This window comes from Bombina bombina, chromosome 6 (assembly GCF_027579735.1).
Source record: "Bombina bombina isolate aBomBom1 chromosome 6, aBomBom1.pri, whole genome shotgun sequence".
NCBI lineage: Eukaryota > Metazoa > Chordata > Amphibia > Anura > Bombinatoridae > Bombina > Bombina bombina.
In genome coordinates, this window is record NC_069504.1 from 805,950,427 (window position 1) to 805,967,667 (window position 17,241).

Below are 17,241 nucleotides of genomic sequence, written 5' to 3' on the forward strand. Positions count from 1 at the left end.
TATGAATTTACACTTCAAGTTTGTATCTTCTTTGTTATTCCTAAGATGAATCTTATAGAGAAAAACAATTTCCCCCACACTTTCACCAAGTCCCTGCAGACTCTAATTCTTATCGCCGAGACAACCCTATGGGGCATATTTATCAATGTGCAGGCGGACATGATACGAAGTAGCGTATCATGTCCACCGCACATCGATAAATGCAGACAGCATACGCTGTCGGAATTTAACATTGCACAAGCAGTTCTTATGAACTGCTGGTGCAATGCCGCCCTCTGCAGATTCGTGGCCAATAGGGGGTGTCAATCAACCCGATTATATTCGATCGGATTAATTTCTGTCTGTCACCTGAGAGCAGGCGGACAAGTTATGGAGCAGCGGTCTTTAGACATTGATAAATATGCCCCTATTGCTCCTTTTCCATATGGATTTGCAATATTTTTTGTCATGTTTTGATCCACATTTATAATCTGCTCTTGTAATTTCCTATTTAACTTTCAGCATCTGAATTTCAATGGTCATTGCATTTAGCAGCTTTGTCCTCCCCGGAGACGCTTCCAGTTATTAAACTTTCATCTGAGTTGGCTAATAGATATTTCTGTTAGTCCTGATTACTCACTTGACACAGTACAGGAAGTGATCCCTCCATCCAACAACCCCACGTTGCCCTGAAACTGTCTGATTCTTTTCCAGGGTGAAATGCGCATAGTCGTTCTGAAAATACTGCATCAAGCTGTTAACGCAACAATCTTTGAGAGAAGGGTTTGAGGGGTTAAGGGGTGCATAGCAGACATCACTCAGGCTTATATTTCTCTGGTGTTTCTCTGACCATACCTAGAGTGAGTTGAAATGGAAAATGTTTTAGGCAAGAAAGGAAAATAAAACACTTTTATAACTATATAATCTTATTTTGTAGATGAATAATTCTAGATCAAGTGTTCAAAAAAAATGACATCATGGTCTACAAATCAAGTATTGAGCAACCAATACCGAAATTGTGCAATTTCTCATTTTCCCAGTAGCCATCTGTGCTAATATGACCTCAAGTAATGATAAATAGGTAAATATATTTTGCAGATCTGTTTTGTTTTACAACTGCGGCCTCAAGTTAATCAAACTGTATTTTATCTGAAGAAGCTGTAACTCATTATAAGAATATCACATGTTCTATAGAAAACTACATGATTTGTAGAAATATATATATTATAGCGTATAGTGTTTTTTCTTAAAGGAACATAAAACCCAATTTTGTTTTCATGATTCAGATACAGCATACAATTAAGAAACGTTTCCAGTTTACATCTATTATCAAATTGGTTTTGCTCTCATGATATTTTTTGTTGAAGCACATATCTAGGAAAGTAGCATGCGCGTTAGGGATGGGTGAATGTGTTTATATTCAAATTCAAATGTTAGAACGAATGTTTTTGTAGAAATTCGATTTAGATAATAGAATGTTAATAAAAACGAATATTCTTAAAAATTTAATTTTCGAATGTCACTTTCGAATTTGAATGTCACTTTCAAATTCGAATATTAGATTTATAAAACACAATTGTAAACTAGAAACACTATTTCGAATTCGAATATCACATTCGAATTCGAATATTACATTTAGAAAACATAGTATTAAACTAGAAATACTATTTCGAATTCGAATGTGACATTCGAATTCGAATGTCACATTCGAATATTACATTTAAAACACAGTATTAAACTAGAAATACTATTTAAAATTCGAATGTGACATTCAAATGTAGCATTCGAATTTGAATATTACATTTATTAAACACAGTTTGTAGACTAGAAATACTATTTCAAATTCGAATGTCACATTCGAATCGAATATCACATTTAAAAAACACAGTATTAGACTAGGAATACTATTTCAAATTCGAATGTGACATTCAAATGTAGCATTCGAATTCGAATATTACATTTCTTAAACACAGTTGTAGACTAGAAATACTATTTAGAATTTGAATGTCACATTCAAATTCGAATATTACATTTCGAAATTGAATGAATACATAGTTAAACATTCTATTATTCGAACGAATATTTTCGAATTTTATTGAAAAATTCAAAAACGAAAATTCAAAAATAGAATGTTAGAATGTTATATAAACATTCGAAATTCGAACGAATGAATGTATCAAAATTCATTTTAAATTTCAAATTTTTAGAAACATTCGCCCATCCCTAAATTGTGCGTGTCTAGAGCAAGGTATGGCAGCAGTGTACCCTCTAGTATTCTTGCAAATGAATAACACAGTTAAAAGCAATCTTGCAAAACTACTTTCCTATAATGTTTCAGAGTCAGACACATGCACAATCCTCAATCTACATACCTGCTTTTCAACAAAAGATACCAAGGGATGAAAGTAAATTTAATAATTTAAATAGTTTGGATTGTTTTTTCACTGTTTCAGAACTATGAAACAAAATAGATATCATGTCCCATTAAATATGCTTTGCAAGCTGTCAGAGTCTGTAGTAAGAAGCAATGTTTTTTGGGGTATATGAATTCACTGTATAATAATTCAGTATGCACACAATTTATACATTGTAACATGCAAGCATATCTTGTAAAATGCTTGTAAATGCCGCCCCCTACACATTCGCGGCCAATCAGCCGCTAGCAGGGGTGTCAATCAACCCAATCGTATCCCATCGGGCTGATTGCTGTCCGCCGCCTCAGAGGTAGCGGACAAGTGAAGGTAAACTAAAACGGTCTATAATAAATAAATTAATATATCAAGCCAAATTAATAGTAGTTTCATTCATCAATAGTTCGATATTTTGATATTACCTTAGATATATTATTTTTTTAGCATCGATTCGGCTATCCGAAAATCAACCCGTAATTATTTTTTTTCCTAAACAACGATTACGTTGTTTAGACAGCCAATTGATTCTTTGGCCGTCAATTGACGTAATCATGGGATGGTTCAATATGCGCATGCGTAACTTTTTGTAGTTCTTAGTGGCCAAGCGAGCGCGACCACGTTTCGCGCATGTGCATTAACAATTTCATTTGTCAGGCATAGTTGAAACGGCATCGCAACTCAAACGTCAACTAAGGGGAAACATTTGTATCGCTCCTTTTACTAAGAGCATCTCTTTGTGTAATATCAGTAAGTGTATAAGCATTGATTTATTGACGCATGCGTTGCAGAGGGCAATGACCGCGATTAACGCATGCGCAAAGGTGATAGTGAAGTAAGGATACGCATTCGCGGTTAATAGATGCTCGATGTGCACAAGCTTAGTAGACACGTATAGAGCGGGTGGGACCGCTCTATACAACTCTATATCAGAAAGCCGGAAATGGTGAATGGGAGGAGAATCGGAAGGCAACGGTAATAAAAATGTAGGTTGAAAAATATATAAATAAATAATGTTTTTAAAAAAAAAAAAAAAACTAGCGACTGGATTTGACAGTGTAAAAGGATTATAAATCTGAATTATGAATGCCAAAACTTTACCTTTACTTTAAGGAGCAGCGGTCTTAAGACCACTGCTTCTTAACTCCTGTTTCCGGCGAGCCTAAACGCTCACGCGGATACTGCTGCATTAAGATGCATACGGGGCATGATAAATCTGCCCCTATGTCTTAAAACTACTATTAGGATCTATTATTATTTAATCATTTATGCAATATTCACGTTTAATAAAGTGTTATAGTGTGTATTTACTCTAAATATTTCACATTCCAGTGTTCTTCACATACTTAAGATGTTATTTTTATTTTAAATAAATATTTCTCTATAAATATCTGTATATACCTATACCTATATATCTATTCCTATAAATATATCGGTATATATACTGTTTATATATAGATTACTTTGACATTATCAAATATATATAGGAATATATATTTAATTTATTTTATATGTGAAGAATATTGGAATGTAAAATATGCATAGGTCTAACGCAGCGTCAGGTTGGCACACATGAAAAATGTGTTATCTTAAGGGGCGCTATTGAAATATTAAATATGAAATATTGTAAAAACTAATGCATAATAATTATTGATTACTATAGATACTGTTATTTATATATATATATATAAAACTATTGCTTGCACTCAAAAGTTTTACTTTCAACGTGTAATGCTTACGCTAACCCGTGAGTAACTAGTTATCTTTAAGCTCAAGCGGGAGAGCTAAATACAGCTCCACTTGTAATCTAGCCCAAAATATATAGAGACGCACTGAACTGAGAATAAACAGCTGGAAAAAAATACTTGCCAGTGCCACACAAGGTGCAGTCTCTTAGCTCACAAAAAAATTCACAAAGGAACATGGCAATAAATTGTGATTCCAGATAAGCAGGGCTCCCAACTAATAGCTATTCCACATTTTGCTGGATGGGCCCGGTTTGGGACTGTTCCACTGTCCCTCCAACCACTATCTATTCACTTTAAATGTCCAAGGTTAATAAAGTGAGAATCATGGACCACCTAAACCTCCCTGATAAGTTACAGATCAAATTTCAGCCTGCAAGGACACTTCGTTTTACCACTCTATTCTGCTCCAGATCTTCAAGACTCCGCCCCTGCACTTCTGATTAATGATAAATAAATAAAAAGATGTTAGGTATGTTTAAGCAATGGAACCAAGATAATAGGTGGTTGCTTTCGAAGGTCCTAGGATATTGTACCAAAGCTAAGAAACGATCAAACAATGCATTGCCAACATGTTAAACTAGTGACGCTCCAAGTGCCTCATTATTACATGTCAGTAGGACGATAGACGATAACGTGGTGGAGGGCTCATATTTAATTTGCAGTACAGTGACGGAAGTCCAGTCGGTCATAAAAAAAATACTCACTGGAGCAGTGAAGGTAAGTTAGTTAAGGTAGTCAGAGATTCACACTATCTAAGGTACTTACAATGGTAGAGAAATAGGGGCCGATTTATCACGGCCCGAATGGGCTATATACACCTGTTTCCATGGGAGCCTCCGGGCTTGCCGGAAACAGGAGTTAAGAAACAGCGGTCCTAAGACCACTGCTCCTTAACTCGTCCGCCACCTCTGAGGCGGCGGACAGCAATCCGCCTGATCGCATACGATCGGGTTATTTGACACACCCTGCTAGTCTGCAGGGGGCGGCATTGCACAAGCATTTCACTAGAAATGCTTGTGCAATGATAAATGCCGACAGCATATGCTGTCAGCATTTATCGATGTGCGGCGGACATGATCCGCTGTAGCGGATCATTTCCACTGCACTTTGATAAATCCGCCCCATAGATGGATGGCGATTAAAAAAGGAAATCATTGGATCGATGTGCATGTTGTAGGCAAGAAACGTAAAACTACAAGAAATGCTAAGTACAACACAAGAGATAAAAAAAATTGTCCAAGAAAGTTGGAGATCACAAGGACATTGCTAGTTATAATGTTGAACTACCCATTCACAACTCGTATAATAATAATGTTTCTCCAAATAAACGTGTATTAAAGGGATATGAAACCTAAACATTTTGTTTTGTGATTTAGACAGAGTATACCATTTTTAGAAAGTTTACAATTTACTGCTATTATCAAATTTGCTTCATTCCCATGATATTCTGTGTTGAAGAGATACCTAGGTAGACATTTAGAGTGCTACATAGCAGAAACAAATGCTGCCATCTAGTGCTCTTGTAAATGGATTACATTCTTCCAAAACTGCTTCCATATAGTGCTCCAGAGATGGGCAGGTGTTTTGTAATATTTCCCTACCTTGTTACGTTTTCCGACTCCTACCTACGTAACGCGGACGGCCAAGCCTACATCTAGATAGAGAACTTTCATATCCGCCATCTTTGTTTCAAAAGGAGGCTGATTCTAAAATAGTGATCAGATTCTGTATAATTTTCCAACCTTGTTATATTTGGCTATTTTCAGTGCAGATGTCGCTGAAACATAACTAATTAAAACATAAAGGCAAAATAGTATGTATGGTATTAGCTTGTAATGATAGGGTAAATTTTATAAATGTCTTTTTCAGGTTATGTAACAAAAAATAATCGAAACATATCTGTACCCTGAAAAAATACATTTATTAAAGTAATGCTATCATCCCAAGCTAATAACATACATAATATCTTTTGATTATGTTTTAATGTTTTATGTTTGAGCGAGATCTGCACTCAAAACAGCCAAATATAACCATCCAATATTTTCACATCAGCCTCCGTTTTAAACAAAAATAGTAGATATGAAAGTGCTCTATCTGGCCGTACGCATTACGTAGGTAAGAAAACCTAACACAGTAGGCAAATATAACAGAATATAGGTTCCTAAGCTTAAGTCGCTGCTTTTCAACAAAAGATACCAAGAGAACAAAGAAAAATTGATAATAGAAGTAAATTAGAAAGTTGTTTAAAATCGAATGCTGTATCTGAATAATGAAAAAAAAAATTTGGGTTTCATATCCCATTAAGGATATTACTCAGATGCATGATAAAAAAAGTACTACTTTCTTCCCATTCTGCTCTATGGGCCATGTTACGGCTTCATTTATGGCTAGCACTAGGTGGCACTATACCTACAATTTATGGGAATAGATATGCAATACAGAAGAGTGTTATAACAGATTGCTTTTCCTATTCTAATCCGGATAAATTATACATGTTGTCAATCCTATTCTGCCCAGGGGCAGTTAAATAATAATTGTGTGTGGGAGGTGCTAAAAAACACAGTGAAAAGACAAATATAAAGTATAATAGAGGATCACGTGCTGCTTTTTTTTACCCAAATTCCTTATTTTTAATTTCTCATAACTAACTTATTTACCCTAATTTATTTCAGTAGACATAAAACCAATATTACTCAAGCAATTAAATAGTCACTAATCCAACATACAAATAGATTTATATAAAGACCTAGCAATCCTCACAGAGAGCAGGTATAGGGGCCGAATTATCAAGCTCCGAATGGAGCTTGATGCCCCTGTTTCCACGCGAGTCTTCAGGCTCGCCGGAAACAGAAGTTATGAAGCAGTGGTCTAACGACTGCTGCTTCATAACTTGTCCGCCTGCTCTTAGGCCACGGACATCAATCCGCCTGATCCTATATACGATCGGGCTAATTGACACCCCCTGCTAGCGGCCGATTGGCAGTGAATCTGCAGGGAGCTGTATTGCACAAGCAGTTCACAAGAACTGCTTGGGCAGTCTTAAATATTAAGGATGAAAAGACAAACCAAAATACAAGGGACAGGTGCAAATCCAGCAATCACAGTTAAATATATATATACTGTATATTGGAGGCCTTCCTTTTAAAAACCCTTTTATCTATATAAATGTTATATCTTTTTATAAAAGAAAATTTGTATGTATAAGTGTAATACTTTAATATGTTTTTTGTTAAAGGTCGCGCTAATTCTTCTAATAACATTTTAAATGTGTTATTTTTGATCTAATAAATAATTTGAAAAAGTGAGTTTTGTGAAATAATTGAACATGTATGAGTTTGGCTCATTATTGTAAATAATTAAACATATTCTGTATAATATGCTTTTGATACAAAATTAACCCAATTTAAGTAATTTAATTAAAGTTATTTGTAAATATGGAAATTTGAATGAAGTGCTACATGAGATGGCAACAGCACAATGTTCTATTCAAATGACAATATGGGGTAGATTTATCTATCGTTAAACGGACATGATTTGCCTCCTGCTCACTCGCGGCCAATCGGCCGCTAGCAGGGGGTGTCAATTATCCCGATAGGATCGGGATGATTTAAGTCTGCCACCTAAAAGGTGGCAGAGAAGTTAAGGAGCAGCGGTCTTACCCCTATATGTTTTGTTACAGTGGTCAAGCTGCCTTATTGTCCCTTGTTCCTAAACTCACTAATACTGCTATGTATTTAATAATATTCCCCACATTCTGTGTAAACCAAGGAACATTCTAAAATGTGTGGGACCAATATTTTGGTCAATAATACATGGATCTGCCTCTTTCTCCTACTTGTTGGCTTTGTTGCAATGATACCACATGTTTCATCCTTGCAACCAATAAATCTAATCTAAGGAGCCGGCCCATTTTTGGTTTGCTTCATTTAGCCACCAATAAGAAAGCACTACCCAGGTGCTGAACCAAAAATGGACCGTCTCCTAAGCTTATATTCATGCTTTTCAAATAAAGATAGCAAGAGAATGAAGAAAAAATATAATAGGCATAAATTGGAAAGTTGCTTAAAATTCCATGCGCTATCTGAGTCATGAAAGAAAACATTTGGGTTTAGTATCCATTTAACTGATCTTATGAGAAATAATCAAGCAACTTCATAACTCAAATTTACTGTGATTTATCTTTTTTTCTGGATTTCCCCCCTAGATAAGCAAGGACTTTTTATCTCCACGTTTCTATTATCTTATTTTTGACTACTATAATCACCAAAAATCAATTAAAGCTCAGACCACAAATTCTATATTGCATGATAGGTGGACTCAGAATTGTTACTAGGCAACAAAATGCAGCTGACTAAGGGCACATACATGATTAGTAAAGTATAGAAAGGTTGCAATCCATACCGAAGTGTATTACATTATTTGTTTGCCATACCCTCTTATCATAAGCAGTGATTTTGTTGTCTTAAAGTAGGGAGTGCACAGACTAGTAGAAATGGATGTGCAAAAGAGCACAGGGCTATTAAAGGGACAGAAATTTTAAAACTAAACATTCATGATTCAGATAGATCATGCAAATTTAAACAACTATCCAATTTACTTCAATTATCAAATTTGTTTTGATCTCTTTGTATCCTTTGTTGAAGAGTATTTGTTATAAATATTGGTGCATGGCTATAGACACATACACACTCCTGAGTTCACCTATGATTAATCTTTAACAAAGGGTACTCAGTTAACTAAGTAAAATGGATAATAGAAGTAAATTAGAAAGTTGTTTAAAATTGCATGTGCTATCTAGTCAATTTAAAGGGATATGAAACCTAAATTTTTTCTCTCATGATTCAGATAGAGAGTATGCCATTTTAAACACCTTTCTAATTAACTTCTATTATATATTTGTCTTTGTTCTTTTGGTATCTTTTGTTGAAATGCACGTATATAAGATTAGAATCCGGCCCATTTCTGGAGCACTATATTGCTGCAGTTTTAGAAGAATTTTATCCATGTGCAAGAGCACTAGAGGGCAGCTCTATTTCCTTCCATGTAGTGCTCCAGATGCCTTCCTATGTATCTCTTCAACAAAGAATATCATGGGAACAAAGAAAATTTGATCATTTGGAAACTGTTAAAATTCTATGCTCTGTCTCAATCACAAAAGTACATTTTTGGATTTCATATCCCTTTAAGATTAATTTTGACTTTACTGTCCCTTTAAGTATGAGGAAGTTATGGACATAGACAGAGTAAATTTGATCCTAACAACTGACCATATTATCAGTAAAGGTGTTTTTTAGACCAATTTTATATCACAGGTAGTTGTCTGTTATTGGTGCCCAAAGTTAGGGTAGGGGTTTTAGGGGTCTGATTGGAGTTAGAATTAGATTTAGGATTTTTTGGCTTGTGGTTTTAGTGTTTAGTGTACATGAAAGTGATGCAGCATAGAAGAAAAACTGACTAGAAAATATAACCTGAACATCGCTATGTAAAAAAAGAAAAATATTTTACCTCAAATTTCCTAAGTATTCACACCCCACTGCAAAGAGACTTTAAGCAGCCAGTCAGGATACTTGTCCCAGGACAAGCTAGGGAGTGAGCATCTGTCATGTGCAGGCACAGTCATGTTATTTTCCTATTCAGTTTAAGTTCTATTAAACCTCATGAGATTTCAGTGAAATCTCATGAGATCACAGCAAAAGCAAAGCATTGGCTATTGTTTTTTTTCCAACATGCAGTTGGACAGCAGCTGAAGTATAACTGTTTACACAGCATTTACTCTGGTGAGCTGAATACATTTTGAGGTAAAATATCTTCCTTTTTTACATAGGGATGTTCAGGTGATATTTTCTTGTCAGCTTTTTAACCCCTTAGCAACCAAGAACGTACAGGGTACGTCCTACAAGAAAGGTCAGTTAACGACCAAGTACGTTCTCAGGGGTTTCAAGTGGTGGAAGCGATCCTGATCGCTTCCATCCGCTTTTAAGGTATTTTGAGGCATATTGAGGCATCACTGCAATATCTTTTTTGGCACACCGATGCAGAGAGAGACACTCTGTGGCCCTCTCTGCAATTGCCAGCGATGGTGCCGATTGTTGGTGGGTGGGAGCATCTGCAGGGAGGTGGGTGGCGCCCCATCGCTTGCAAGTTTGATTGCAAAGTGGGTACTGGCAGACAGCTGCCAGTACCCTAAATTGTGGCGAATAGTTAGTGAGGGGAGGGTAAGAGAGCTCTTTGGGGGGATCAGGGAGGTTGGGGGCTACACAGCAGAATATATTTTTTTTAAAAAAAGCCTTTTATTTTAGTACTGGCAGACTTTCTGACAGTACTTAAGATGGCGGAGACAATTGTGGGGTGGGGGAGGGAAGAGAGCTGTTTGGGAGGGATCAGGGGGGTGGGATGTGTCAGGTGGGAGGCTGATCTGGACACTAAAGCTAAAATTAACCCTTCAAGCTCCCTACAATCTACCTTATTAACCCCGTCACTGCTTGGCATAATACAAGTGTGGTGCGCAGCAGCATTTAGCGGCCTTCTAATTACCACAAAAGCAATGCCAAAACCATATATGTCTACTATTTCTAAACAAAGGGGATCCCAGAGAAGCATTTACAACCATTTGTGCCATAATTGCACAAGCTGTTTGTAAATAATTTCAGTGAGAAACCCAAAGTTAGTGAAAAAGTGAACGTTTTTCTTTATATGATTGAATTTGGCGGTAAAATGGTTGTTTGAAATATATCAAAATGGGCCTAAATCAATACTTTGGGTTGTCTACTACACTACACTAAAGCTAAACCTTAACCCTACAAGCTACCTAATTAACCCCTTTACCGCTGGGCCTAATATAAGTGTGGTGCGCAGCGGCATTTAGCGGCCTTCTAATTACCAAAAAGTAATGGCACAGCCATAAATGTCTGCTATTTCTGAACAAAGGGGATCCCAGAGAAGCATTTACAACCATTTGTGCCACAATTGCACAAGTTGTTTGTAAATAATTTCAATGAGAAACCTAAAGTTTATGAAAAACTTTGTGAAAAAGTAAACATTTTTTTTTTATTTGATCGCATTTGGCGGTGAAATGGTGGCATGAAATATACCAAAAAGGGCCTAGAACAATACTTTGGGTTGTCTACTAAAAAAAATATATATACATGTCAAGGGATATTCAAGGATTCCTGACAGATATCAGTGTTCCAATGTAACTATCGCTAATTTTGAAAAAAAAAAATGGTTTGGAAATAGCAAAGTGCTACTTGTATTTATTGCCTTATAACTTGCAAAAAAGCAAAGAACATGTAAACATTGGGTATTTCTAAACTCAGGACAAAATTTAGAAACTATTTAGTATGGGTGTTTTTTGGTGGTTGTTGATGTGTAACAGATTTTGGGGGTCAAAGTTAGAAAAAGTGTGTTTTTTCCCATTTTTTTCCTCATATTTTATAATTTTTTTATAGTAAATTATAAGATATGATGAAAATAATGGTATCTTTAAAAAGTCCATTTAATGGAGAGAAAACGGTATATAATATGTGTGGGTACAGTAAATGAGTAAGAGGAAAATTACAGCTAAACACAAACACTGCAGAAATATAAAAATAGCCTTGGTCCCAAACGGTCAGAAAATGGAAAAGTGGTCTGGTCACTAAGGGGTTAAAGTTATGCTGCCTCACTTTCAAGTGATTTAGCATATGAGTATTATATCTCTTTAAGGTTTAAGAATAGGATTAGTGTTAGGGTTTCAGTGTTAGGATGTTTTGGTGTAGAGCAAGTATTTAGGGCTAAAGTTAGAGCAAGGGTTTCATTTATTGGCTTAAGGGTTTGGTTCGATATACAGCTAACTTTCACCTCCTTATAACATATTAGTACCAAGCAAGTTCTCAGACCCAATTTAAAGAATGGAAAAACATATTCACATATTTTAGGGAAAAACCTATACAAATAGCAGTACATGACGTTTAGCCAAAAAAAAAATATTGGGCATGTGTTGCGAAGAACATCTATCCAGTCTTCGCAACAAGTAATTGCATAAATGTATTACAGCAATACCACTAACTATGATATGTATTTAAATATGCAATTGTGAACTGTGGTACACAATTATCTCTTTATGTTATTTAACACTGTATATAATGATGTGTATCTATTACTAGGGATGGGCGAATGTTTGTAAAAATTCGAAATTTAAAACGAATTTTGATACATTCGTTCGTTCGAATCGAATTTCGAATGTTTATATAACATTCTAACATTCTATTTTCGAATTTTCGCTTTCGAATTTTTCAATAAAATTAGAAAATATTCGTTCGAATAATAGAATGTTTAGCTAGGTGTTCATTCAATTTCGAAATGTAATATTCGAATTCGAATGTGACATTCGAATTCGAATGTGACATTCAAATTTTAAATAGAATTTCTAGTCTACAACTGTGTTTAATAAATGTAATATTTAAATTTGAATGCTACATTCGAATTTGAATGTCACATTCGAATTTGAAATAATATTTCTAGTCTAATACTGTGTTTTAAATGTGATATTCGATTCGAATGTGACATTCAAATTCGAAATAGTATTTCTAGTCTAATACTGTGTTTTATAAATGTAATATTCGAATTCGAATGTGACATTCTATTTGAATGTGATATTCGATTCGAATGTGACATTCAAAATAGTGTTTCTAGTCTACAATTGTGTTTTATAAATCTAATATTCGAATTTGAATGTGACATTCGAATGTAACATTCGAATTCGAATATGACATTCAAATTTGAATGTGACATTCGAATTTGAATGTGACATTCGAAAACTGTAAATAACATTCGAAAAATCGAATTTTTAAGAATATTCGTTCTTATCAACATTCTATTATGTAAATCGAATTTCTACAATAATATTCGCTCTAACATTCGAATTCGGATATAAAAACATTCACCCATCCCTATCTATTACCCTGGAGAGTTTTACTCACGTTAATGTTCTGCAGCTTGGTTTGCAGCTCCAATAATTCTAAAAGGATATCATCTGAGAGGATCCCACTGAAATTCAACTTTCCAAAGAAGAGAGAGTCATAGCTGTATGCAGAACGGTTCTTTACAGTAATGATGAGCTGATTTGTACGGAAAAATGGTCCAAAGTTGGAATCATGAAAGTCCTTCTCCTGTCTGGCACGGCTTTTGGGAGCAGACCACAGTTCCACCGGGTCTGTAGTTAACTTGATAAAAACCATACCAACTGAAAGAATAGCTACTATAATTATTGAAATCCCAATCACTGTCTTGGGATAGGATGCCACCTTGGTTCCCCACCATCGGAATGCTCTCGCCATGGACTTATTAGTATTTAAGCTCAGTTTCTCTGAGCAGGACAGGCTTTCATGAGTTAGTTCTGGTTTTTCCTTTTTCTTTTTGTTCTTGTTGTATAAGTTCTCAAAGCAATGAATAACAGTAAATATCAGAAAGAATAGCACTAGTGCAGCACAAATAGCGATGCTCACCACCAAATATCCATCCAGTGGCCCAATTTTGAATGGCTCAGGAAGAGGAGCCAGAGGCGGGATTTGGGGACATGACTCCGTACAGTCCTGGCAGGTGCAGGCATTCTCAGGGTCCCCTCCAGGACCTTCACTACAACTCCACACCTTGCTGCTATGTGGAACAATGCCACTTCCAACTTCTGTGTCATTGGGCAGCAATTTAAAATCAATGGTTAAAGGAGCCAACCCATTGCTGATGTCCCCTTGGAAACCCAACCAACGCTGTGCGGTGCACAGCTCTGCTCCATATCTACCACACATCGTAGCAATAGCAAATCCCCCTGTAGCAGGCAGTCTTACATTTTGGCATGACTCAAATGACCTCTCTGCAAAGTGACTGCGATAGTAGCACTGATACTCCAACAAGCCCATCTCAGATGTACCTGTTTCGTTGGTAGGAAATGTACGGGTGACATTGATAAATGTACTCTGGTCTGGGCTGCAAGTGTTCTGACAATGAATATTGGCAAAGTTAGCTGCACAGGATGGGCAACGGTTTAAGATAGCTTTGGATAAAGTGAAGCTCTTTTCAATGCTCTGTAGCTGTTTGATGGAACAGCATGCATGAGTATCGTTATCCCCCTTATACAGCATGGGACAAATATTCTTGAGGAGTGCCAGATGGGTTCCACTTAGCTTCTTAGCTGGTCCGTTGTACTCACATGCAGTGATTGGTGGAAGCAAACTGCTAGACACTTCAGGATTCCGCCCACATTCATCATAGAAGGAACAGAACCCCTTTTGGTGGATGGTGGTAACTGCAGAAACCTGAAAGAGAGTAGAATATGTGAGCAACAACCAGCTAACTATAAGTAATGATGAAATAATCGTCAGCTGCAATCAACCAAAACTATATTACTTGTAAGGCTGAAATGGACTTGAAGGGACACTCTTACGACTGCTGCTTCTTAACTTCCGTTTTTGGCAAACCAGAAATGACAGGGCGTCGATGCAGCATAATAAATCGACCGCTATGTGCTATTGCATTGTCTCTTTATCATGTATTTGTTTATTATGCAAAACTACTGTATTTGCTGGTCTTTTAAGTAGCCACAGGACATATTACTAGTAAAGCAAGTTACATACATATTGAAGTAAGAGTGTTTGACCAAAACTGCCAAAACGTAATTGTTAATTGTCAAATAATAGCCTGTTAACACCACATGATTGTAAAGTTTAATGATTTAAAGCCCAGTATCTTAAAATAATCTTAAAAACACAGGCACTTCAAGTGATTAAACTTTACAAAGACGCTTCTTTTTTTCAATACTTACCATTTCGTTACAGTAAGCATCTCCTTATGTTTTTAGCATATCGATGACGAATCCGGCTTCCTCCAATCGTTGTGTGCCCCACGAGCTGGACGCCAAAGGGGGCACGCAACGATTGGAGGAAACCGGATTTGTCATCGACATGCTCAATAAAAAAGGAGATGTCGGCGGAGGATTGGCGGTATGTTTACCGTAACAAAATGCTAAGTTTTTAAAAAAAGAAGTCTTTTTGTAAAGTTTAATGAATTAAGGTGCCCCTGTTTTTAAGATTATTTTTAGATACTGGGCTTTAATTCATTAAACTTTGCAATAACTTTAAGGAAGCCATTGCATGCTGCAGTTGTTTTTTTATAGTTTAACTTTCCATGCAACATACTACATACTGCTTGCTTAATTTAGTGCAGGAGGTCATTTTTGAATGGCCGTACTCCCACAGCAAAGAAGATGAAAGAAATAACAAACGGAAAGTTTTAAATGGGTATAGGGCACTTCTTTTAAAGGGACAGTCTAGTATAAATTAAACTTTCATTATTCAGATAGGACTTTTAATTTTAATCAACTTTCCAATTTACTTTTATCATCAAATTTGCTTTTTTCTCTTGGTATTCTTAGTTTAAACTAAACATAGGTAGGCTCATATGCTAATTTCTAAGCCTATGAGGGCTGCCTCTTATCACTTCATTTTAAATCTCTTTTCAACACAAAGAGACAGAAAGTACACGTGGGCCATATAGATAACACTGTGTTCAGGCACAGGGGGTTATTTAAGATCTAGCACAAAACAATACTAAATTTAAGACAATAGATAATAATCAGTCACAGTCATGTGATCAGGGGGCTGGAAGAAGGTTCCTAGATACAAGGTAATCACAGAGGTAAAAAGTATATAAATATAACTGTGTTGGTTGTGCAAAACTGGGGAATGAGTAATAAAGGGATTATCTATCTTTTAAAATAATAACAATTATATGGTAGACTGTCCCTTTAATGCATATTTTTGCAATGCAACTTCATTACTGATATATATATATAATGAATAAATAAAAGGGATTTTAAAGGGACATAAAACACAAAAAAATTCTTTCATGATTTAGATTTTAAACAACTTTTTAATATACTTCTATTATCAAATTGTCTTTGCTCTCTTGGTATCTTTTGTTGAAAAGCACAACCGTGTCTGGAGCACTATATGGCAGCAGTTTTGCAAGAATGTTATCCATTTGCAAGAGCTCTAGATGGCAGCACTATTTCCTGCCATGTAGTGCTCTCAACTACCTAGGTATCTCTTTAACAAAGAATAACATGAGAACAAAACAGAAGCAAATTGGAAGCTTTTTAAAAATTGTATGCTATGTCTGAATTACAAAACAATTTTTTTGGAATTCATATCCCTTTAATGTTCCTTTATCACATGCAAATGAGATCTGAAAAGTGACAAAATGTGTAATTAACGGCCGGGTAGATATAATACACAAAAACAACAGACAACTGACATTCATAAGCATATCACATGTAAGACATTAGAGATACAAAGAACAAAGAGTAGTATATAAATGTAATGATATAATGTTATCAAATGGTAAATTATAGACACATGGGAACTCATTTATCATTAGACGGGCGAAAAAGTGGCAAGCCAGATATCCAATCCACCTGTCTTTGTGGCGAGTGGGCAATGGACGCTCTTTGTCTGCTACCTACATTTATTATTGTACAAGAAACTTCTTGTGTAGTACTGCCCCATGCTGTCACATGACCTGTCAATCACCCAAAATGACTACTGCTCCATAGACTTCAATAGAGTGCAGTGTTTAAAAAAAAAACTAAAAAAACTAACACTTATTACTCAAGTGCTAACCCGGACTGTGTTTAACTAAGTGCGCTCAGCCTGACATGAGTTTTTTATTTTTTAAATTTAAATATATATATATTTCTATATATAAATCTGATGATTTTTTGTAATATATATATATATATATATATACATTTATATATATCTATTTGAATATATACAAGTATAGATATATACAGATATGCTTATGAATATCTTTTTAAAAATACAAAGAACATTTTCCCCTAAGTGAAGAAAAGATTGAAATTGAATAAAAATATTTTTTTTTATGTTTAAAGGTATTTGACTGGAAAGGGCTCCAAATATTTATATATACATGTATAAATACACATGTTTACACATATAGATAGATAGATATATCCACATACACATATTTAGACACACACACACACACATATATATATAAAAAAATATAGACCTTTTCATTCAAACACCGCGTGATATACCATATACCTTTTA

At 35.5% G+C, this 17,241-nt stretch overlaps 1 protein-coding gene across 1 annotated transcript in view; it reads right to left on the bottom strand.

Moving 5' to 3' along the window:
• Positions 1-17,241, bottom strand: part of NPC1L1 (NPC1 like intracellular cholesterol transporter 1) — a 74,883-nt gene that overhangs the window by 54,876 nt on the left and 2,766 nt on the right. The window contains exons 2-3 of the mRNA XM_053719454.1: positions 13,096-14,427; positions 620-834 (exon numbers count right to left, since the gene is read on the bottom strand). Of these exons, the coding sequence (XP_053575429.1) occupies positions 620-834; positions 13,096-14,427 (1,547 nt within the window). The remainder of the gene's footprint in view (positions 1-619; positions 835-13,095; positions 14,428-17,241) is intronic.